The sequence below is a fragment of the Falco naumanni genome, chromosome 8 (genome assembly GCF_017639655.2).
Source record: "Falco naumanni isolate bFalNau1 chromosome 8, bFalNau1.pat, whole genome shotgun sequence".
NCBI classification, from domain to species: domain Eukaryota; kingdom Metazoa; phylum Chordata; class Aves; order Falconiformes; family Falconidae; genus Falco; species Falco naumanni.
Genome location: NC_054061.1, coordinates 34,380,723 through 34,404,970, shown reverse-complemented (window position 1 = coordinate 34,404,970; position 24,248 = coordinate 34,380,723). Strand labels below are relative to the sequence as shown.

Here is a 24,248-nt window from a genome sequence, read left to right as displayed (position 1 = left end):
CCTTAATGCCTGTGGACTTCATGAGTGTGCCAGAATGCTTTACTCAGTAAAGACTGGCTTGAGCCTTTACTTAAGCGCTTTCCTCCTTTGGTGCTTGTCTCATGGTGGTTTTTTTTCTTTTTTTAATAAAAACATGAGACTTCAGAAGCATAAAATTCCTATGCTTATTTCAGATATCAAATAAAGGACAAAAAAATTCTCTTTATTAAACTTGGTTTTAGGAAGGCTTCAAGTAGTGGTGTGTGGTACCAGTTTGGGAGCAATCCAGTCAAGCAAAACTGTGAAGGAAGGGAGAGGTGACAGTTAAACAGGAATGGCCAGAAGCCCAGAAGACATGGCCAGCTGGGAAATGTTCAAAGTTCGTTTAGGTTATAGGTAGCTTGGTGGGAGGGATTGAAAGATGTCAAATGTCACTGCAGAGGTGAGAGGAATAAACTGATTCTTGTGGCTATTACATGGGGTAATGGACTTAAATTGAAGTCAGGGTTGTTTAGTTGTTTGGTGAAAGCAAATTAGCTGAACATCTGGCAGGAGCAGCTTAGGTATAGAGTGTGGATCCTGGCTGTGGGTAGTAGGTATATTTTGATTGGTCCCTGACAGCCTGATGTTACATAATTCTGTGGTTATAGGCCAGCTAAAGCTGTCACTTCTGTCATTAAAAAGTAATTCCGTTGTAACAGGCTTTTTTGCTTACTATGCTTCGTACGATATACAAACAACATAATGAATCCAAGTTACTGACTTGTATAAATCACTGCAGGCTGGGTGGACACAGTGACATTGTAGCAGAGGACCTGGAATGGCTGAGAACATTCATTTAAGACCTAGGAAATCCCCTGAAAGTTCATGGCAGGTGTGAAATCTGGTAGACTGGTGTTTATGAGGGAATTAGTTGATGAACCTGGTTCTTGCTTTATAAAGCAACCACTGTGTCTTGATCCTATTGCATTTACCTGTCCTTAAGTGGTGATATGGGGGATAAGGGAAGGGGAGAATTGAGTCTAGATAATCTCATATGAATTAAGTCAATCTGGTTGTTGGAACTACAAGGAAAATTCAAAGAGACTTGGCCAGACAGTGTAAAACCTATTTCTGTACTCTTTTCAGTTAACTTTCCTTTATCCTTTCTCAGGATAGGGGAGAGAAAACAAAGTATCTTTTTGTGAATTTCTAGCACATTCTTAGAAAAGGTTGACCTTCAAATGAGGATTTTCTGCTTTAAGATTTATTTCATGCTGGCTCTGAGCACGTTTGGTTGGTCTGTGCAGTTTGCTGCAGTCAGGAAACTGGTATTAAATTGTGATGTGGTATTTCAGCTGGAAGGAGAAAATCCTGTTTTGGGAGGAGGAAGGAGGAGGGGTTTGGATTAAGACCCTGCTGCTAAAATGATTTAAGCTGTCAATGCTATAAACTAAGTTAATCATGAAGTGGTATCTCAGCAATTCACTGGCTGCAGGTTTGACAGCAGAATAACCTCTGTGTGAATCCTACACCCACAGAAACTCAGAATCAGTACTGTCTTCAGATTTTCAGATCAGAAGTTTTTAGAAGATAGCTGGACAGGGCACAGGATAGTTTTCAGGAGCCCTGAGCCTGAAGCTTGGGGTGAAGGGCTTTTGAGGTAGAGGAAGGGTTGGGACAGAAGTAAGGAAAGTGGAGGAGAGGCCTTTTGTTTCACTTGCTCATCTGAAAAGCTGCTATGCTTCTGCGCCCCTCTTTGATATCTGTAGGACAGGGTTAGTTCTTAAGTCTCGTTATGCCCTGTCTGGTAAGTTAACATATTTAAAGCATATAAATGCCATGTGGTATTTCCTGAGTTTATGGAAATAGGGTACATACTACTTTTCCATCCAAATAATGCTGATTTCCCCATGCCATTCAGTAAGTCCATTTTTGAACTGGGATAATGCCAGTGCGTGGCTCGTTAGAGCTTCTCAACATTGGCTGAGATTGTAAATTCATTGCTGGAGTGGAAACTAGAGAGATGAGGGTGGAACTTCTTGTGTCCTAGCTAATGTTTGGATGCAAACTAAGCCATGTACTTGCAGAAGAAAAAAAAAAATCTCGTTAGGCTTGTACTGTAGCTTAAAATCCAAATACACAAAGAATAGCACAAGTAGTGTCATTGAGAGAATTCCCTTTAGGTATTTCTGTTAGTGGGTGAATAAAAAGAAACAGAGATGCTTGCAGAACAAGGAGGAGGTGACAAGCTGATTGGGGTGGGCTTTCTGTGGACTAGACTGAAATATGGCTCTGTTCCCCCTTGTATAAAATCAGAAAAACTTCACTGCCTTTTACCAGAGATCCCCTTTCTTTAGAGTAATATGAACGAAGTCGGAACCTGTCCAGTTGTTTTTACTTAACTCTAAAAAAAAGTTATAATGTTCCTGCTGTATTGTAAGAATCAATATGATTACTCTTTATTTTTTCAGGTTCTTGCGGGGATGAATGTTTACTCTGCTGAATTTGAAAGGATAAAGGAAGAATACAATGTCCGGGGATATCCTACAATCTGCTATTTTGAGTCAGTTACGTTTTGCTACTATTTTAGAAATAATACACTCAACTATAATTGCATGTTCTTATCTTCCAGGGCAAGGACTGAAACTTGTTTTGTTGCTTTAACAGGAAAGGAAAGTTCCTGTTCCATTTTGAGAACTATGGTGCTACTGCGGCAGATATAGCAGAGTGGCTGAAAAAGTAAGGCATTGAACTTCATGCACTCCACCTTTTATACACTCTTTGTTATTTACAGAATGTAATGGTTTAGGAGGAGCCATCTCTCCCTCATTCCCTCTTCTTGGAAGAACAAACAAAACTACCCTGCTGAGATTGGCTAAACTAGTACAGAGAGAGATTGCCTAATGTTTGGTTTTTAGCTTGCGTGCCTTGCATTTCACAATTGCATTTCATCTCTAATAGGAGGAGACTGTGGACCAAAGTAAATGCAGATACACAGATCTCGGCTTCATTAAAAATGCCTGCTTAAACTTCCAGTGATCTTGGGTGCCTGAACTTAATACCTTGCAAAAGGTCTTGACTTTTTTTGTCTTATTAAAAAGGTATATACCACATGTGCAGTTCTCACTGGTTCTTCAGCCTTTAGCTGGGGCCTTTAAAGTGTCTTACAGAGGCAAACCAGAGATCAAGGCAGCCCGTATTGCTAGTAATTTATAAGTGTGTCTTTCCTTTTACGGCACGAAGTGGTGTTGAAAGCATCTTGTTCTACCCAAAGCAAGCTATCTGCAGTCATAAATATTTGGGGGGCTGAATGAGCCTATGGGACTAGCAGTTGAGAGAGACAGAAAAATTGTGTGAGTGGGTGTATAGTGGCTCTTCAGCTGGTGCAAATTGCACATTGTCAGGGAAGCTGATAGAGCAGCTGGAGAGAGCAGAGATAGCATGGTGATGGAGAAATACAGTCAACAGTTAGCCCTGGCTCTTGGGCATTATGTCATCTTTGTAATGCACCCTTGTTTGCTGCAGCCACAGAAATAATCTTGACATGAAGCTAATAGAAGGAAACAACTGCATGGGAAGGAACAGACAGTTGCAAACCATTGTGATAACATGGCTTAGATAAATTGGCTCAGAGTAAATGTGTTTTACTGTACCAGTGGGGCTACTCTGGGAACATGCCTGTGGTTGGAGGTATCCCAGGGTCTTCAGCAGTGGTAGACTAGGTGCTTCAGGATTGGGAGCCCACAAGTGAAATAACAGCAGCTTTCCTGTTAGCATCAGAAGGTACAAACACTACAGGTGAGTATTTCCTAGTGGATCAAAGAAGAGGAATTTAGCCATAGTCTTTAAGTCGTATTTAGTCCATTAAGCCTTCAGATATAAACGATCTAGATGGCAACTCCAGCAATGCTGAGGAGATGATCAGCCATTGGAGCAAGGTTATGACTTCATCAGCTGTGTTTTATTATGCTTTTCAGTTTTGCAAGGATGTGGTTATCTCTGGGATACCACATGTGAACCATTAGATGATTGGGGTGGTTTTTTTCCCCTGTCTGCCCACATAATGTCCAGATAATCCCTGTAATATGCAGTGCCTTTATATCAGTGCTGTGACACCAAGTGAACATGGCTATTGGAGGCAAAGCAAAACAGCTGCAAGCTCTTTCCAATGATAATCTCTGCTAACAAGTCACTGTAGGTTTTGGCTGATATTTCAGCAGTCCAGAGCTAAAGACAGCTGTTTGTCCTCACTTAGTGTTAGTGCATGCTTATTAGTTTCCCAAAAGATGATCTGAGCAGTAGCCTTCTTGCCCCTGTTCTGTATAATAAGTACAACTTTTAAGGAAACCACATTGAGAAATTACTCATACTTGAATTTTGCCAGTAATTGATGCTGCAATTAAAACCGTACATGGGGTAAATCTGCTATGTGCGTAACATTATATTACTCTGAAGAATCTGCAGTATAAGTAGTCAAATGGTATGGCAAGGGCTTTAGGAAAGCCAAAGAGCGTAATTAGATAGCTGCAGAGTGTATAGGCTATATTTCAGAGTAGAATAATATTGAAATAGTTTCAGGAAGTCACCCTGGTGCCAGATACTGCTCTGTGGAGCAGGGGTACAGCAGTGCCAGAATGTACATGGCAGCCTATGCTGAGGAAAGCCAGTGCCTTTTTATACTGTGCATGCATATGTTATCATCACAGATTCTCATAAGAGAATCCAGCAGACACTGAGACATTTGAAATGACCTATTTTTTGTGGACACTAGGTACACACTGAAGAAAAGCAATTGTTTCTCTTCCCTCTCCCCCTTCTCTATTTTTCCCCTCTAAATGTTACTGGTAAAGTGCTGAAAGTGATTACCTGTGCGAATTTGTGGGGAGGGCATGATATAACTTAATAAAGGATAGAATTATTTAAATTACTGAAAGGATGTTTTCCATCTTTTTTCCTCTCAGAACAAGAGCTGCTAGTTTGGAGGGCTCCAACACCTTTTCTTGTACTACTTATTGAAGGTGCTTCTTTCTTATGCTGGAGTGTGCTAATGCATCAGTCTTAAGGATACTTAACCTCTCTTATCTTTCTAATAGGCACTAGCTACTATCTTACGGAGTTTCAGATGTTTTCATGAGGAGATACAGCGAAACCATCATACAGCCTTACTCCAACTCACAGTGTTATTAACATGAGAGATGCTATCTTGTACATACCACAATTTTAAAAAATAATATCTGATTCATAGCTGTATCAGCCTGGATGGCAGGCAAGCCAGACAGTTTCTTGCTGCTTTTAGTAGCTGCTTAGTTTGTCTTGCTGTTTTTAAGGACTCCTCATGGGCCCTTCCTTAGCCCCAGCTATTCAGTTTAGTCAAGAACTTGTTCTCTGTTTTTAATTGAATTAGCTCTTGATAACTGTTCCAGACTTCTGTCATCCTGTTTTTGGTCTTCAGGCATTGAGTGTGCCTTGTCTCAGTTGTAAATGAATTTTAGATTTTGCTTGTTGCTTCCTCCAGGCTTTGAGATGCTTCTTACCAACTCCTGTGTAGGCTTTTTAGCATGCACAGCATTTTAAATTGGACCATTTAAATAAACATCCTGTGCCCTGCTCTACTAATTCTTTACTGAAATAGGCCATGCCAGGTCCTGCTGAAGAGTGTTCTCCCACTGCTTTGTAGCCACTGTGTCTATATTCATCATGCTCTGCCTACTCAACCCACCTCCCCTTCCAAATTCAGTAAGTGTCATGGTGTTTTCTGGAAAGCCTTCGCTCTGCCAGGATACCTGCAGGTTATTACTCTCTTACAGGCTTGGCAACGAGCAAACTGATTATCTACTAAACTTTTAGAGAGTAAACTCTTGTGGATGGGGACCTACCTCTTTTTCTGTCTTGGCTGCTTGGCCAAGTGTAGCCCTGATCTCTGCTTTGGTGTTTGTTTCTTGGTTCATTTATCACATAAGCAGCAGGAGAGGTGTGCATCACAGTTTTGCATGGATTGCTTAATATTCTTGGATCATACCCATTGCTTACATCAACAGATTTTGCTATCTGGATCTGTGTATCTTTCTATTGCCTTTTTTATCAAACTAGGCTTTCAGCCTAGAAATGAGCAAGGCAGGATAAACGAGTTATCATCCGTTTGCCATTCCTTGTTCCAGGCAGCTAACACAATAATACATTTTAATCAAAAACAGTAAATCTGCTTTCACCAGAGATGGGGTCACATCCAGACCTGTACATTGCCAAAGAATTTGGAAAATTTTGGGGGGTATTTGGAACTCGTTACTATGACTGGCAAGGATAAAATAGCTTCAAAGTCTGGCTCCAAATGTTCATATGTTTGGGTGTCCTTTATGTGAACACTGTTTTAATAAATAAAATGTCAGTTAGCACAGTTTAGTTTTCATCTGCCAAATTCTATTTTTAATGTATGTTAATAAAAGCCAAGAAAGTGGTTTAGTGGGCTGGTGAGCACTGGATTGATCCAGAGGAGCTTGGGTTCTGTTTCCAGATTTGCCGCTGTGTCTTTGAGCAGTCTCTCTAGCTCTGATCTATCAGAGATGGTTAAACTCATGTGCAGTCATAGTAAAGTTGGTAGAACATGTCACTTGCCTTTTAGCTTACGCATACAGTTGAGTAGCTTTGCTGAATTAGGCCTGCAAGCCCACTGCAGAGTGAGGACATAACAGTACTTCTCCAGGTCACAGGGTTGTTCAGGGTAAACCCATACGTTCCTGGGGAAATGGTCTGTGTAGGTAGCTTATGGTCCCAACACTGCACCTCCTTTTCCTGTCAGCCCGAATCATGCTGTCAGTATTCAAGGTGACTGGTTAGATTGACTGTTTCTGCTTGCAGCTTTTTTCTTTCATTTGCAATGGCTCCTGTGACCTACCAAGTGTGAATGTTGTGAGAAGGGGAGCATCCTACTGAGGAGGGTAAAAGTAACAGAAAATGTGTCTGATTTCTGTAATGTAATAACCAAGCATGTAATAACCAACCCTTCCATTGCTGATCTGTCCTCGTGAGCTGCTTGTGGATATTCTTATTTTTTTTTTTTATTCCTCCTCTAGTTTTGTCAGTGTTTCAGTGCTTATGAGTTCTGGGTGGGTACAATTACAGAAGCTGTTGAGTAGGGTTAGTGTGTCATACATATACGGACATCTGCACAAAGTGGTTCTTCACGGTCCATCTTGTAGATGACTGCTTGGCACCGAAGAGCTACTTTTAAGCTGTGTCTGTCTTGTAGCCCACAGGCACCTCAGCCACAGGCTCCAGAGACTCCCTGGGCAGATGAAGAAAATGCAGTTTATCACCTGACTGATGAGGACTTCGACAAGTTTATAAAAGATCATTCATCTGTGCTAGTGATGTTCCATGCACCATGTGAGTTTGTTTTTTTTTTTTTTTCTATTCTGCACCCCGAGCCAAATGCTTGCTAACAAAACCAATGATGATTTTCTGTGGAGGTTTCACAGAGCTGTGAACTCTAAAGTCCAAGCTTTTCTTGTTTGTGATGATTGTTAAATACACAAGGCATGAAATGTTTGTGAATTTGCTGACTCCCAAGTTTAGGACAGAGATGTGCTGCTGGAAGTGACACTTCATAGGCAGAATCAAAACATAACTGAAGAGTGTAATGATGCTTGAATAGTCCTGAGGACTCGTGATTTTACAGCCTGATTTCCAATTTTCAGCTTGTCTTCTGTGGTAGTTGCTTTCAAAGCAGAGCTCTGGTTGATGGAACAACTCAACTTGAGAACCGTCAACTCCTGAGTCCCTGTTTGTGGCTGTTGATGTGTCCTGTTGAGCATTTTCACTCCTCTGCCACAGTTAGTTCTATGGCAATGTTAAAGGGTGATGATCATTATGTATTGTGCTGAACTATGCTAAAACTTGATCTAAGTTCAGAAAGTCCCCAGGACTTTGAAAACTAATGCGGAGCTGGCAGTGATACTGCTTACGGTTCAGCTGAGAATGCATTGGGCTGATTTTTTTTTCATGACTTGAGGTTTTAGCTTGAGCAATAAAATACAGTGGGTTGCTCGCCTTCCACTTTGTTGGAAGAGTACGTTAACCACTTTGTTCACTTAGGATGAAACTAGTTTCAGCTACGTAGCTGGTTCTACCAATTCTTTGTGTCTGCAACGGAAGGTTCATGCTCACATCTGCTATGCTGTGTGATGCAGTGTCTGTCTCTTCTTGCTGCTGTGCTGGCAGTTGCACTTGGGTGAGATGTTCAGTTTCATGGACATGGATTTGAAGGTTAGGTCTCTGGAGTCAGGCTGTGTGTTCACAGCTGAACAATGGAGGGTCTTGGCACAGCGGCTGAAATCCTGCTTCCCTTTAAGCCAGCAGGAGTTAGCTCCAAAAGGCCCTTTTTGAAGGTCTGCTCATAAGACTCATTTGAAAAACATACCATAATGAATTTCCTTTGCCCAATAAAATGTCTAGGGATTTGATCCACTGAAGCAGGTGACTGACTGCCGTTTTGTTGCTGTGTTCACTGGATTATTTGTACTAATGAAAGTGGGACCGAGGACTAAAATGGTCTGAAAACCAAAACACAAGTAGCAGAACTGATGAAGCCTGGTTTGCCCAGGAGTTATCCTTCGTTACCCAAATCCTTCCTTCCTTCCCCAGATTTCCATGCACCCTGGTGTGCAAGTGACAGTGTGGGCTGCTGCTCTTCGGGAGCTGTATACTTGCTGGTTTGGCTGAGCAACTGCTGCCAAATAGAAATGTAACTGCGGAATTTCCCTCCTTTCCCTCTCTGTGCACAGTGGCTTGTGATTAAGTTTCCTCTCTCTAGCCCTGGATTTCGGTATATTTACAGAGATCTAGTTGTATTTAAAAGCTTTGCTGGTTTTTGAGTTTGTAAAAGGGTAAAGGAGTCCGGTCCTGTATTTGGGAGGAGGAAAAGAGGGAAGAAATTGGCAGTTGTCTCTGCAAACCTTATTCGTTTAGGAAGTCAGATTAAGAGTAGATCAATACACACAACTGCAATCAAGTTTTGCAGTAAATTCAAGTTAGTTATAAACCCAAACGGGGCTCTGTTCATTTTTTTAGGTTTTTTTGTAATATTTTCTAAAACACAAATAATGCAATTTTAGGGGTAACAATATAGCATGACCTATTTGGAGAGGAGGGGCGCTTCCAGCAAGTTGTATTTTGTTCTGAGGGCCATTCTGTGCTAAGGTACAGCAGTACTTTGGCAAATGGTGTTTTAAAAGTAAATTAAATGCCTGGACTGGGCTGTTGCAATCTCCTGATAAACAGATTCCAGCTGCTCAGAATTGGGCTAAAGAATGTTCCTTGCCAGAACAACTCCATTTTAAATGCAACTTGAATATTTGGGGCATTTTATTTACATTCAGGTGGTAGTAGTATGCCTATGTGCAGAATCCAGCTTGTACATGTGTAGATCTGTGTTTGTAAGAATTCTCTCTGGGCATCCTCAGCAGAGTGTGTAAGGCTTACAAACTAATTAACAAAAGAAAACTATCATAAATAGTTATCTCCACGATTAAAAGATCTTCTAGCACTTCTTAAATGTGCTAATGGAGTCACTTTATGAATATTAGGAGATAAATTACTCCAGTAAAACAAGCGGTATGAGGGTACATCTTACTTATTTTAACTTTGGTAGCTTAGGATGAGAAAGTTTTGGGTTTTTTTTTTTTCCTAAAAGTTATGTATTAATAAAAAGTTGAAACATGTACAAAATAGGCCCAGAATGTAGGATATCCTGTGTAACTAAAATATGCAAGGGGATTTCAACACTGGCCTGGCATTAGCAAGTACTTAAAACCGTGTGTCACCATGCAGCATACATGTGACATGGAGTTTTTCTAGCATATCTATCAGTCATGTGTTTGTGAGAAGTTCTTTTACTAGAGGGATAATTTTTTCAGTGATGCTTTAATTGCATAATCAGATGGCCAGTGCATTAACGGAGTGTAGTATTGAAAGACGTGTGGGGAATTAGAAGCTTCCCCCTTGCCCCCAGTGCTGAAGATAACAGCTGAAGCAAATGTATCCCTGGTAATACTTACGAACTGCAGAATTAGGCGCTGTGATGAGTGTGGCCGGTTGGGTCTCCATGCCTGTGGCTACTAATGATCATCCCTGCGGGCCCTGCTATAATTATTTACAGTCAGTTGCACTTACTAGCCCAATTAAAGGTGTCACATCATTTTGTGTTAAGTGCAGCCTAGCACAACTAGGTTCCACTAGAACAGCTATGTGTGATTTAAACACATCAGGAAGGTCTGCAGCTTGCACCTCTTGCTTTCAGAGACCTCATACCTTTTATGCAATCATTTAGCACAACCATTAAACAGAATATATGCTGTTTCGAGTCCTTACTGCCAGCCCCAAGAAACGTGGGTGAGTGTGGGTGGGCAGGATGAGTTCATCCTGCTTTTGTTTTGCAGGTCACTAGGGACACAAAGCAGGATTTTTAACCTTCTGAAACTCCTTTGTGTAAAGCCTTTAAGAGGATGTTCAGTAAATCTGAATATTTAGCATAGGTAGACGGTGACCCAACCAGCGAGGAGCATGAAGGCATTCTCCTTCCACAGCCATCTGTGAAGGGTGTGCAGTGTTGTGCTCCTTATTCAAGCATTTTGCTGGAATTTTGTGACTGCTGGTGGTGAGCATAGTGTTACCCCGGATATATCCAGACTAGAGTCTTGCAGACATGTGAAGTGTTTTTTCTATGTGTTACCCAAAACCTTCAGTTATGAACTGAGATCTCCTGCACTCAAGAACAAATGGCCCTTTCCCCCAAAGGATTTGGAGCTTTTCCTTGGATTGATCGTATTTGTGAATGTGAGATAACAGTTATGTTAGCGGGCCTATTTCCAAGTCTGTAACAGAAGATGTATTGCACCAACCAAAGCTATTTATGAACCATAACATAAATAAAGGCACCTATGCCACTTATGATAGTCTTCTATTAGCAATGAGACTAAAGACTCCATGTCTGTGTGTGCTGCTTGATATCTGTGCCTACATATGATCGATTTATTTAGATGCCCAAGATGACAGCTGGGTTCTGAATGTCTCTAAATATAGGTTATGCTGCCAGTCAAGTGTTGTTAAATGTTTTAGTGACATGGGGACTCGCTGAGACTTAATACTCCTGAACCACTTGAGCTCAAAAAGCCCTTGTTTGTATTTTCAGTTTCCCCATGAAACTGCTGATTTGAATGCAATTTTAAAAATAATTATGTCCAAAATATTTCCCAGATAAGTGCAGGTTGCAGTCTTCCTGACTGGATTTTGTCAAAGGAATAAAAACCCCACAAATATCCCTTTCTATATTTTTGGCATTTTTCTCCAAAGCACATCTCAGTCTTGCACAAAATAAACATAACCACGTTGCTGATAAGTCAATTCAAATGCTACTGAAAGATGTTTAAATTCTAGGATTGAAATTCTGAAGTCAGTTCAGAAATGGGTTCTAAAAGTGTCTGCTTTTCATGCACAGGAGCTACTTTCCATTATGTTTTCTTAACACAAATGACATTGCTATTTTAAAGTGTACCTGTTCTTGCAGTCTTGTGCAGAATAATGTCCTGGCACCACCACGAGCTGTAGCCTTCCCATGCACATTCAACAGGCACAGATCTGAGTAGTCTCTGATGCTGATTAGTGGTGGTGGTCAGTCAGCTCTCATTGCTTGGGGTTGCTTTTCCTGCTTCTCATACCCCATCAGCCTTAGCAAAGTCTGTGGGCCAGTACTGATGCCAGAGGTAAGAGAGCGGAAAAAGTTGCTTTGGCAGTACTGCTAGTGTGAGTGTGCATTTGCTTGTTAAAGGATTAAGCTATTAAAATGTTTTTCCTGCAACATTTCTTCCTTCTATGTGAGCCTAAATTCATTAAACCTGCCTTCTTCCCAGCCCACTTCATAGGATTTCTTCAGAGATTTTATATAAACTGTTGTTGCAGGACTTAAGGTTAGAAAAAAATGTCAGTACTCTTAGCGGGATATTGGAGCTGTCACAGTTTTCCTCCCTTGATAAGAAGTGATCACAGGGAAAATGCAGCTTTTTTGCCCCCCCTTTTTTTTCTTGTGGTGGGTTTTTGGGTTTTGGTTTTTTTCTCCCCCTCCTTAATTTGTTCTTGGAAACTGCAAGAGATGCAAGGAAATTTGGGAGATGCAGCCCTGATACGCCTTTTCTTGCTCCCCCCTAATGGAAGGGAAGTCAAAAAACCCCTCTTGAGATAATAAAATGCACTATAGTTCTGATGTGTTGTTGAAATGTCCAGGAAATTTGTTTCCTGTCCTTGGGTATTTTTCAGTCCCTTTATAAACCAACCTGATAAATTACGCAGCTGGTGCTTTGCAAAGCCAACAGTTAACCTGCACAGGTTAATTGCACAAGAAGCTGTTTTATCAATTTAGCTTTGAATTAACTTTCCACACCTACCTTCCCTCCTTCCTCCGGTGCATTAAACCCCAAGGTTTTAAGCCATTTTGTGGACTCATTATTTAATAAGAATGCCAACCAATTAGCCCAGTACAAGTCAACAACAGGATGTTGCTTAATATAACATATATTTGAATATCACTAAAAATTTCAGGGACTGTAAACAGTTCAGTACAAGATGAAGACCTCCAGCTTCTAACCAAGCAGTGAACTTGGCTCTCTCCCTGCCAGCCCACCATCATTGGTTTCAGTGGACTTATGTTTCTTACTGCTGTATGTGGTAAGATTAGGATGTAAGAATCCATTGCTCACTCTATGTTTAAAGTAAAGCAAACCCAAAATGCGCCCACAAAGCTTTTTTTCAAACTGGGTTTTACAACTATAAGTCTTTTTCAGACCCCCACTGGTTCCTTGTGAAAGCAAGCTACCATTGCAGTGAACGCTAATTGGTACATCTGTTGGCAGCCTCAACAGAAAGGCCACGAGTTGAAAAGGCTGAAGAATTAATTTACTGTACAGCCTGAAAAAAATGCCTTTCTAGCACAGGTCAGCAGCAGCCTAACATTGGCAGCCTGTGATAAATAAATAAAATTAAGTTTTTCTACACTAATTCATGATTCAATCAAGGATATCTTTTTTAAATGTAAATCAGTGTGGTTGCACCAGTGGAGGTTAAAGGCTTGTGGGTTATCCAAATAACAAGTAGCACTGAACGTGGAATGGATGGAAATAACCTTTAATTTTTATTTTTCACTTTCATGTCTGACACATGATTTTTAAAATAGAATGTGGGCTGTGTTCAGTGGCTATGTAGCTTTTGGTATCTGCCTTCAGATGTACAGCATCTAGGATAACTCCGTAGGTAGCTGGGAAGCTGTTCCTGTTAGATTTGTGCTAGGAACCCTTTTAATTTATTTGACATCATTTAGTGGTAGTTCTTCATAAGAAGCTTCTGCTTGTCTCTATTGATGATATCAGTCTAGTTCAGGGGGCAAGTACTTTTTCATCACCAAAAGTCTGCCTTCAGGCCTCAGCCTTGGCAGCAGCTAAAGCAGGTGTTTTGAAAAGAAGCTATACATCTGTCTGGTCTTCTTATGGAGAGGTCTCAGGTAGCTTCTGAGGGAGAGCATCAGCGGCTGCAGTAATAGCATCTACTCTGGTATTCCTCCGTGTCTGTACTCTGCCGTTGTTTCCAGTTGTATAGGGTTGATCGGTCCTTGGTCGAAGATAACTGTGTGTGAGCAGAGCTTACTGAACAGCAGAAGTTGCAGAGAAGAGCCGTGTTTTCAGTATGCACTTTAACTGTGTGAAATGGCAGGGAGTAGGAAGCAAAAGCTTGGCAGGATGTGGTCCTCAGTCAAGGGTTTGCTTTAGTTTCCTGAAACGTCTTTAAACTTCGACAACCAAACCTCACCAGTGATCTCTGCTTTTTAAATTGGACTTTCCATGTGGGCAGTACTTGAAAAATAATTGTGCCCATTATTCAGTGGTGCTGTAGTCAGTGAAGAAAGCAGAGGCAAGCAGTTCTGTGCTGCCTTGGCTGCAGCCTGAAATGATTACTGGAAGTTTCTAGTGCGTAAGGCAGGTTGGGTATTTGTGCACTTGGAAGCTTGGCACGTGCCGTATCCACATGATATAGCTATGTGTGCTAGTCTGTGGGACGATACACAAGGAGACATGCCACGTGTCAAGGTGCTTGCTGTGGGCTCAATCCTGTGCCTACTAGACTCCGCAAAAATGTTCTCCTTGCCCATAGAGAAAGCTTTGAAGGTGGCAAACTTTCTGGACTGTTGTGTAAGTCGTAGGCAGTACCTAGCTCTGCTGGGCTTCTTAGTGAAGCAGTGCAGATGTCAGGACAGGCTGTTGCAATACCCTGATCACTGAAAAACTGAAGTGTTGTGCAAGGACACTCAGGTGGTGAATGTTGCTGTTTAAGAGTCTGAACAGACATGTGAAGAGATCTGCCTCAGTTTCAGTATTGTGTTTCCTGGCTCTTTACATCCCTTAGGTACCCAACTTTAATGTTGCCTTAGTGCATTTTTAATGGAACGTATAATAAAATGCTTCCCTGGACAAGTATAAATTGTGCCAAGTGTCTGTTCATTGTGTGTATGTATTTTTTAGCTGTATGTTCCTGGCAGGCTCCTGGAACAGACAATGTTCTTCATATAAACCAGGTAGAAACAGGTAAATTCTTGGCTTCTGAATCAGCTTTCACTGAAGTGAGCAAGCTCTAACTATTGATTTCAGAGAGGGGAGGACTGGGATACTCAGCCTAGGTTCATCAATATTTAAGAGCATGCAAGTCAACAACAGGATGTTGCTTAATATAACATATATTTGAATATCACTAAAAATTTCAGGGACTGTAAACAGTTCAGTGCAATGACCTGCCAGTGCAATGACCTGCCTCATTAAACTAATTACAGCAATGATTTCCAGTGGAGATTTCATCACGCATTAAAACAGGAGTTCTTGAAAATGCAGCAAACTGGAAAAATGAAGAACCTGACATGGATTTTTCCTTTAATGACCATCCCATTTATGTTCCTTGAGGGTTTAAAAATAAAAATCAATATGGGCTTTTAGTGGTACTTAATATAAATAAGAATGTGGAGAGTATAAAAGTCCTAATAACTAGCTTGTGCAGTAAAACTTGATAGGATATGTAATGAAAAGGGTGAAGACAGTAATGACTGAGTCCGTTGTCTCTTTTGTGTTGGCTTTTTGATGCTAGAGCACACAGTTCATATAAGATTATTGTCTTTTTGAAGCAGCTTGTGCTCTTTGAGCAGGGTAAAGTCATAAAAAAGCATGATCCAGTGATAAAAGCAGTAGTGTTGGCCTGGAGATGTAGAAGTTTAGTTCCTTGGCTTGCTTTGATATGTACAATCGTAACCCAAGTCACTCATATTCATCTGTTTCCAATCTGTGGAGATAACATTTCACCTTACATGGGAGTTTGATCTAGTGACCCACATCCAGGCTGCAGGATGCTCCGGTATTGCAAGGATTGGGGTATGGAAGGCATATGATCATGGCAAAAACTTGATGAACTTGGAGGAAGTAAGATTCTGACTTTGGTGTTCCCTCGCTTGTGGCAGACAGTCTGTTTTTTGGCCCCCAAGTTTAGGAAATCCCATCTGCCACCGGGTAAGTACACGGCTCAGACAAGATGATCGCAGCTGGAGCTGATGTCTTGCAGCCTGGTTACAGCCTGCGCTGGGACTTGAAGGGAGGAACCTTGGCTTGCTCTGGTTCGGCTTTGTAACAGAAAGAGTGGCAAACCCAGACTTTTAGGGTGTTCACTGCTACTCTGCCTTTGGTCTGGATCTTGGCTTGCTCTGTGCCGTGGCACTGTTGGGGGACAAAGTGTGTACTTTGGTGTGGGTATCAAGAGCACTAGGCCGGACAGTAGTAAAGGAGGAAAGAAAGGAGCTGAACTGTAGATAATTGGTTTGTGAAATTTGGGGGTTTGTTCAAAATCCATTGCTGTATGCTCACCTCCAATAGGGAGCAAATAGTTTATTAAAGGTGACATTTGCAAAGACTATTCCAACCAGAAAAAAAACCACCTTCCTGTGAATGTGTGGCAGGTGTGAAGGGAACATTAGTTTCTTTAGGGGTGTGCTGCCTCATTTCTCACATTGCTATTGCCTTCTCTTTCTCCTAACAAGTCCTTACCGACCGAGACTGTTGCAAAGGAGCAGCTACAGCTGCTGGAGGGCCAAAGGGCAGCCAGGAGGTGGCAGTTGAAGGGAGACTCTCCTCGTTCTCCCCTTCTCTGGGTATCCTTGTAGATTATTTAGTTTTTCAGAGGCGTCTTTTAAAGAAATTCTGTAATTTTAGCTGTGAAAGTCCCCATTTGAGCATGCAGACTGGGTGACTGTCTACCTGCGAGCTTGACCCCAGTGTATGTATAAGCCCTTAACGCTCTTGTGGTAAGTTCTGATAGGAGTAAAGCATGACTTGTTTTTATAGGTTTATTTTGCCTCTAATGATGGGTTAAGAGTAGAAATTAGCTTTAAGAATTAAGCACCAAGTTTATTTCTTCTGAAATAATTCCTTGCCTGGATGAACTTAATATACCGTGCAGAGCTCTCATTTGGAAAGTGACTTACAGTATCTCTGCTACTTGAATCATTATTAGTAGAGTTTTCATTATCAAGTTCCTCTTCCTAAACACTTTGTGAGTTCAATTTTTATCATCCTGTGGAAGGTAGAGAACTTATTTAAAGGACAAATAACGAATAGAGAAACCTACAGTGAAAGATTGCTTGTCTGCCTGTCTGCTCCTTGTGCCCTTTCAGATGGACATCTGAACATCAGCAAGCGATGCTGTCTTTCTGATTTACTAATAAATTAATCCATTGCTTTGATACTGAGGTATTGTGCTGATGGTGGTTTGTCTTCTGGGGTCCCAACTGTTTGTGATTAGTGAGCATCCCAGCACACTTCTAAGTAGGTGAATACATCTCAGCTGGTAACAGCTTGTGCTCTGATTTTGGACAAAAAGTATGCATAGTACCCATTCCTGATACTTGACTTTTATAGGTATCGTCACAGTAATAGCCAATATCACCATTGCTTTTAACATTCTACCCCTAAAAGCTTAAAATGCTTTGGGATGTAGCTTTCTTAGGAAGATCTCTTCACATGGCATTCATTTTGCTAATATTTTATACAAATTGCATCCTTGGAAATAATTTGCTTGCTATGCTATTTTCCTGAGTGGACATTCAAAGATATGTCATCTAACCTCTGTTCTCTGGCATTTTCATTGCTAAATCCAAAGCATAAAGTCTTCCGTAGTGGGGTAAGAGTGTGAGGGAAAGCGGTGCAACTTCTCTTCGCTACCCAACGTGAAAGTTGTTGATAATCTGGCAATGGAGAAGGGGAGGGATCTCTTTGGGATATGGAATATTTATGGTTTAATAGAGAAGGAAACCTTCTGGTGGTATTTTTCATAAACTCTCAACAATTTCACCTTAAGGCAGCCATGCTGTTGTCTCTCTCCTTCACATTTCAATAGGGGAAGATTAATTTTCAACACCTACTCAGGGCCATGTTCCTCCAAGCTGGTGTAGGAAGTGTAATTCATATCTCTGGGTGCCAGCTGATCTACCTTCCTTCACTACTTTTCCCACTGAAGAGGGGTGGTAGGAGGCACTATCGTCTCTCAACACTGATTCTACCAGTTGCATCATTATAGTTATCACTAAGAGGGTATATAGATGCAGCGTAATCTCCAATAGCTGGAGGCTGAAGCCGGATTTGGAATGGAAATAAGGAACCATGTGAGTTTTGTTGTTAATTTATTTTAAATAAAGGTGGTGATTAGCTTAAAGATCATTCCTGGACGTGTGCTGGAGTCTGTGCCGTTGCAGATGGGGATATATTTTTCAAAGGGTAATTTCAGGAGCCCGGCTCAGCCAGGGCTCTTTGTGAGGTTAAAAGCAGAGAAGGGGCACTCTTGAGGGCAAGATAGAGCAGAAATCTCTCTCCCTGATTAGCTGCTGGGGATCCCTGGGAGGTAACAGCCTGTGGCCAAGGTTAGCCTTGGAGAATATTCACCCTTTCCCCTCAGCCTTTACATCAAAAGAAGATACCTTGCAGCATGACCAGAAATGAAGGCAGAAGCACGTGTTATGCAGTTCATCAGAGCTGCCATCTTTTACATCCCATGGAGGCAGCCTGCAGGACCTGCTCAGCATCCTTCCTCCTCTGTGCTGAGCCTTGCCCTGCCGAGTTATGTTGCTGGTTGAAGGTAGCCCTTCTGCTGGAGCTGTGAATGCGGCATGGATGCAGACAGTGTTCCTGGAGGATATGTTTGGTTAAGCTCTCTTCTCAGTTTAATCTAATTTATGTAACGCAGTGATCGGAGTATCTTTTTTTAAAAATAAATAATCGAAACTCATACTATAACTGTCTAAAGCTGTTATGAATCTTCTGCTGCAGAGCAGTTTCAGTGATGCTGGGGGGTAAACAGTTACTCCAGCATAGAAAAGACAATCAAGAATTGGATTTCAAATGCTTTCACCTCTACAGCCAAGGTGATCAAGTAGGGAGATGTGGCTTGGCTCGCTCAGTGTGCATCCCTGTGTACCAGGCAGGTGTCAGGTAGTTCAAGTGGTGTTGGCCTGCTCCAGTGATCTGATCAGGAGTTTGTTTGGTAGCGACCCACACTGTGCTACTCTGTTCTTCTCAGTGCCCTGAGGCTTTCCCCTGGGAACATCTGTGCCTGCCCTGTGTGCTCTGCAGCACGTGCAGGAGGTGCTCCCAAGAGAGACGGTGGCTGGGTGGGGTCACCACCACCTCAGCAAGTCATATGGATAGGAGAAGGGGTGACCAATTTGTAGTCATTTTGTGCCCCAACTTGGTGCTGAAGAGCTGACAGAAGCAGGCAGGGACTTTCTTCTGCGTGCACATGCTGGGACGGGATTTGCACAGATCATTGCATGCACAGATTGACTGTGCTGTGAGTTTGTGGTAATGCCAGTGAGATGGTGATAATGGTGGGGACGTGATGCTGTACTGCTCTCCTGTCACTGGGATGAACTGTGCAGCCCACGCAGCCGAGGCGTTAGGCTGCAACCACATAAATGTAGCATGACTGCAATAATCCAAACTGCTGAAGTATTTTCCTTCTAATTCTGTATTTGTTTTTCCTCAGAGTCTTTTCCAGGCTGACCATTCGCAGGCTTTGTCTTTTGTAAAGGCGTAAAGCTGTTTTGCTTGGGGGATCGCTGTCAAGCATGTAATACTTGGTCACATCAAATCTACCTTTAGAAGTCTAGTAGTGTGGTGGGGCATCTGAATTTGTATACATGTGCATATATTTCTAGTTGTTGGAAATTTGAGTTCACTGTCATGTTCAAAGTGTTGAAGCTGTTCCTCCTGATCTTGTAAGAAAGTATCAACCTTGAATCATCTTTAAGCATCTGGAACTTTACCTAGGTGGGCAGTGCTGCTGTTGAGGAGGAGATGGATGGTTTGGTGGGAGTAAGTACCCAGAGGGGAAAAAGATGCATAAAATTTCTTGAGCTCCTGATCCTTCATAAGATGATAATTCTTTTTTTTTTTTTTCTTCTTTTTTTATTTTTTCTAAGCAGAAACCTGGAGATCTGGGCATGGCCTGATGGCTGTGACCATTGTTACTATTAGGTGAATGTGCAACCGTGTTGGTTGCAAGTCTGTACCTGTGATTATGGGGAGAAACAGCTGCTTTTGTCATCCTCCTTTCCTGCCAAATTTGTGGATGATTTCCCATCAGATGCCTGCAATGCAGATGGCTAAATTATTCAAGGGAATCTGCAGCTGTTGTAGTTTATGCTCTCCTACGCTGGCGAAAGAACTGTAAGCTGCCTCATGTCGAACCTTAGAGCTACTCTTTTACATGACGCATAAGAAATCTTCGCGTGTTAAAGACTCCCATGGCAGAAGAGAATATATTTGTGTTCTCACGTAAGTGATAAGAGGGTTGGGACTTGTGTGTATCCTTGCCCTGGCTCCAAGGATTGTGTCTCCTTCCCGCATACGTACTCTTGCTTTTATATATACAGGTGTATGTTCAAAGCTAACAACAGGGCACACATAAGGGTTGGCTGTTCTTCTGTGTTCAGAGGTCACTGTGCTTCTGGGATTAGGAATAGAGAAGCCAAATGTGTATCCCCAGGTGTTAAATGTTTAGAGAGCAAAAGTGCATGTGAATTTTTTGCAATTTTCTTTTTTTCTTTAAGTTGTCTGTAAGTCTTCTGTGAGTGTAGTCTGAACTGCCAGTGAGCCACTTACTGAAAGCAGGACATGCTTTGTGCTTCAAATTTGTTTTCTCATCAGGCTAATGGAGGTATTTTTGATACGCAGCTATAGATGGATGTAGAGCTGTCACGATACAATAAATAGCTGGTGTGTGGTAACAGTACTCGAGCAGTCTGTTGATGGCAGACATTTAATGATTCTTTAAAATCTTTATTTGCAATTTAATTTATCTCTAGGGTTCTTCATGTCAGAAATTCCCTGTCTGGAATTTCCCCGCCTGGATGTTGGGTTTTATCTCTTGCTTGTCACGTACACTTCAGATCTTCAGACAGTGTTGTCTTGAAATGAGAGGACATGACCAAAAGCATGGTGTTTATTTATATAGCTATAATAATCTGAAAGAAGCAAACAGTGAATGACAGAGAGAAACAGACATTTGTATTGTGGGGACAGTACTAGGACAGCATATGCAGGAGCTTAGCTGGAGTTGCTTGACTCATTTTCTGCCTGTCTTCAAGCAGGCAAAACTTGGTTTTAACAGTAGAAATGTTCGTGTTAGTTCACATCTAAAAACATTTGGAGCAACTGTGCTCTTTATTGTGAGTCTTTGCCATGGTGCCAGTCAGGTGGCTGTAAACGAATACAGATACTTACTTGGGAAAAAAATTGCTTGATACCTTGGTTAACCTTCCCTTTGTCCTGCTCACCTTTGCATGTTAGTATCTCTCTGCCCGCACTTGGCCTTTGCCTTTGCACTTGCCTACTGGCACACCCTGGAAAGGATGAAGCGCTGAGAGAGTGTTGTCCTCTGCCCTGTGGTGAGATTATGGAGGGAAGTGACTTGTCTGCACTGGAGCGATGTGGAGACCTTTGATTGCCATTGTTCTGGGGGTGCAGCTGAGCTGAACTGTGTGACAGTGACTGCTCTGAAGGAAGGAGCTGTTTATCTGCTGGCTGCGCAGTGCAAATGAAGAGATTGATTATAAATAAACTGGGAAAACGGAATCTTTGCTTCATTTAGACATCTGTTTTAAAAATGGTTAGCAAGGGTCTGTCTTGTACCAGATGTCCTAGCACTGATTTTTGTAAGCTTTGACTTCTTTTTCTCATCTTGTAACACTTCTCCTTTACACTTACTCTGTGTGCTCTTTTCTGTTCAAGCCTTGGCCCTTGCAGCCTGGGGCTCCTTTTGTGCAAGAGGAGCGACATGAGGTGTTGAGAGGTCAAAAGGAGTTGTCCAGAACTGTTCAGTGGAGCCAGACACTGAACCCCTACTGGTTTCTCTTGTTGGATGGAGAGTAACTCTGACTTGCACCTCCAGGGGAGCCACTTGTCTGCAAGAAAAGACCAAGGCTTTGGGAGTCCTGTGTAGACACCTACAAGTCCCTTGGGTGTTTCCACCAGCTGTGACCCAGAGAGGCTCAGAGAATGTCAGTGCTTGGAGTAGGCTGTGGAGCATCCCTGTGTTGACTGCGACCTTTCTCTTCTCACCTGGGATTGAACGAGTCGCTTCCCTTGCGTAGTCTTTTAATGTCAGTATGCATGACGGTGCATCTTCTTAGAGCACATCTGTCACAGATGCCCACTACAGACAGACCTGCGGGCTTCCTTCCACTGTCCCAGCAGCCCTTATGCAGCACATTGGAGCATCTGGGCTAAGGGCTAAGGGTTGTTATTTCCCCATTCATTTTACGAAAAGCAAATGTCTAAAACTAGAGGAGCTTAGCACAGAGGGATACAGCTGCTGCTGAGCAACCTAATGTAGCAATCTAAGGAGAGGCAGTGACCTTGCAACTCATTTAAATGACTTTTTCATTGGCTTTGAGAATTTAATGACATTCATCACAGGATTATTGAAAGGTAGGATAAATAATCATGGGAGAAATTAATTGATTTGGAGCGTGTAGGTGTGACTTCTAATTCATATTTTCCCTTTTCTTCAATGGTAGGTGAAAGCAGACTGTAGCACACGGTATCAAAATTTTCATAAAGATGGCCAGAGAAGCATTGTTTATCATGGGAGAAGCTCTTAAGATTTGTTGTTCCTCTTTCAGATTCAGTTTAATGTGGTGGCTTTTTTTCCAGGCTGGCATATTGTGCTGTCCTCTGTCAGGGGCAGAACAAGCATTGCATGATAAAGATTTGAGGACTTCACTTTGCTTTTAGTGCCTTTAAAGACCTGATCCTGCTTTCCCTTGGTTTTAAGCATGAGTGAGTTAGCTTTGTGGCAGTCAGGAGTGCGGTGTGATGAACAGTGACATTTCGTAGTCTGGATATATTTCTCCAAAGTATTACTTACATGGATTTCAGACACTTTGCGTTGTTTCTTAGTTCCTGGGCCACGTATGCCTAGCTTGTTTGGGGTTTTGGTTTGTTTCTCTGCATAGGTTTCTGAAAAAGGTTGTTGCTTTTTGGTTGATCAGATCTAATATTAGTAATTGTGGAATATATTGTGTGGATACCATATCTAAAGCACAGTATGAAGCTTGCTCTGGCTGGAGGACATGCTGGTGGGAGTAAAGCTCGCCAAGTTGAAGTTACCCCAAAGTATTTTTTGGTACAAATTTAAGCTAGCTAATTCAGAGAAGTTCCCAGGTATCTGAGCTGGGACTTGAGATGCCCTTTGTTTAGAAGTAGGAAGAGCACAAAATGAGTAAAGTTCCCTGCTCCTAAAAGGAGAAATAAATCAGCCTGGGCAGGTGTCAAAGGGAATTGTCAGCCCTTTCCACAAAGCCATATGCATGCAAATTTTCTGTAGGTGGCAAATAAATCATTTTGCCAGGTTCTTTCATGCTCTTAACCAAGTCAGGCAGTGCTGAGACAGTAACTCTTCCTCAGCCTTTTCCAGCTGCTTCTTCCTCTGAAGCCATCACATCAGGTTCCCAGCTTGGTGGCATGTGCTCCCTCTACCATGTAAAACCAAAGCAAAACTTCCCCTTCCAGGTGAGATCCCCTTCTCCTGCTGCTGCTATCACATTAAAACGTTGAATTTTGCTCAAAAGAAGGACGTGGGGCATTTTAATGCTGTTCTCACTATCAGTTGACTAAGCGCTCTGAACTTTAGCTGGTGTTTGAACTGGAGTTTGATCTGGGATCAACCGTTCGGGTATTTGCTGTAATTCTCAGGTGGGATTTGCAGTCTTTACTCAAATGTATCCATCCTGTTCTATAAACATGCCCTGAAAGCATTTTGTGGTGTGCTGTGGTGGCTGGAGCTCTGCCGAAGTCCCCGTTTGCTGTGGTGAAGTTACACCTGGGTGTCCTATTGCTTCTTGGCTGCAAACACTCTTTGACTTGTGCTATATAAAACATGGGTGGTTGAGTTCAGCCTTGCGTTTGCATCTGCTGGCTTCAGCAGTTGTCCCATTAGAGGGAATCAAAGCAGTGCTGAGACTGAGAGCCCTTGGTTTGTTTTATTTTAGACAGGGGTGTAAAAATAGCCCCAGCCCTGTTAGCCATACACCTTAAAAATGGCTTTTGCTGAAGCTGCATTGAAACAGATTTCTAGCCATATTTTCTGATACGGCTTTCAAAAGCTCAGCAAAGTCTGGGTTTTCAAGTGCCTGTTCCAACAATAACAGCTGAAGAAAGAAAAGCTGGCTGCTGCTACGAACAAGAGGAAAAAGTGCGGCAAGGGATTGCGTTGAGATTACATTGCACCAGGCCAGGCGATTGCAGTGCGCCTGGATCGCACCGCGTGCCTTCTTGCAGCTCTCTGCATCCCCAGCCTGCATGCAGGAGCCAGCCCTCGCCCTGCCAGGTGTCAGTCCTGGCCACCCCATCCCTCTGCGCTGAGCCTGCGGTGGCTGTGCTGGTCCCTTGGGGGCAATAGCAGGGGTGACGCAGGCATGAGGAAGGGGCTGTCCCGGAGGCCCAGCATCTTGCCATAGGCGCTGGGACGTAACTTCACATCGCCGCAGAAACCTCACCTGGTTCTGAAAGTTCAGCTTGCCTGGAAGCAATTGCACCAGCTGAAAGCAGTTTAATTTACACCCAAATAATTTATTTTAAATCTGCTTTTCTTGCTTATGCATTCATTTTACTTTATTGTAATGTCAGCACTTAGCAGTGAAGTAATGGCAGATCTCTGGAGAA

The 24,248-nt window shown here is 42.3% G+C and overlaps 1 protein-coding gene across 1 annotated transcript in view; it reads left to right on the top strand.

The window, feature by feature from the left end:
- Positions 1-24,248, top strand: part of PDIA5 (protein disulfide isomerase family A member 5) — a 101,506-nt gene that overhangs the window by 42,680 nt on the left and 34,578 nt on the right. Inside the window, exons 9-11 of the mRNA XM_040603274.1 lie at positions 2,433-2,524; positions 2,629-2,700; positions 7,208-7,344. Coding sequence (XP_040459208.1) covers positions 2,433-2,524; positions 2,629-2,700; positions 7,208-7,344 — 301 coding nt within the window. The remainder of the gene's footprint in view (positions 1-2,432; positions 2,525-2,628; positions 2,701-7,207; positions 7,345-24,248) is intronic.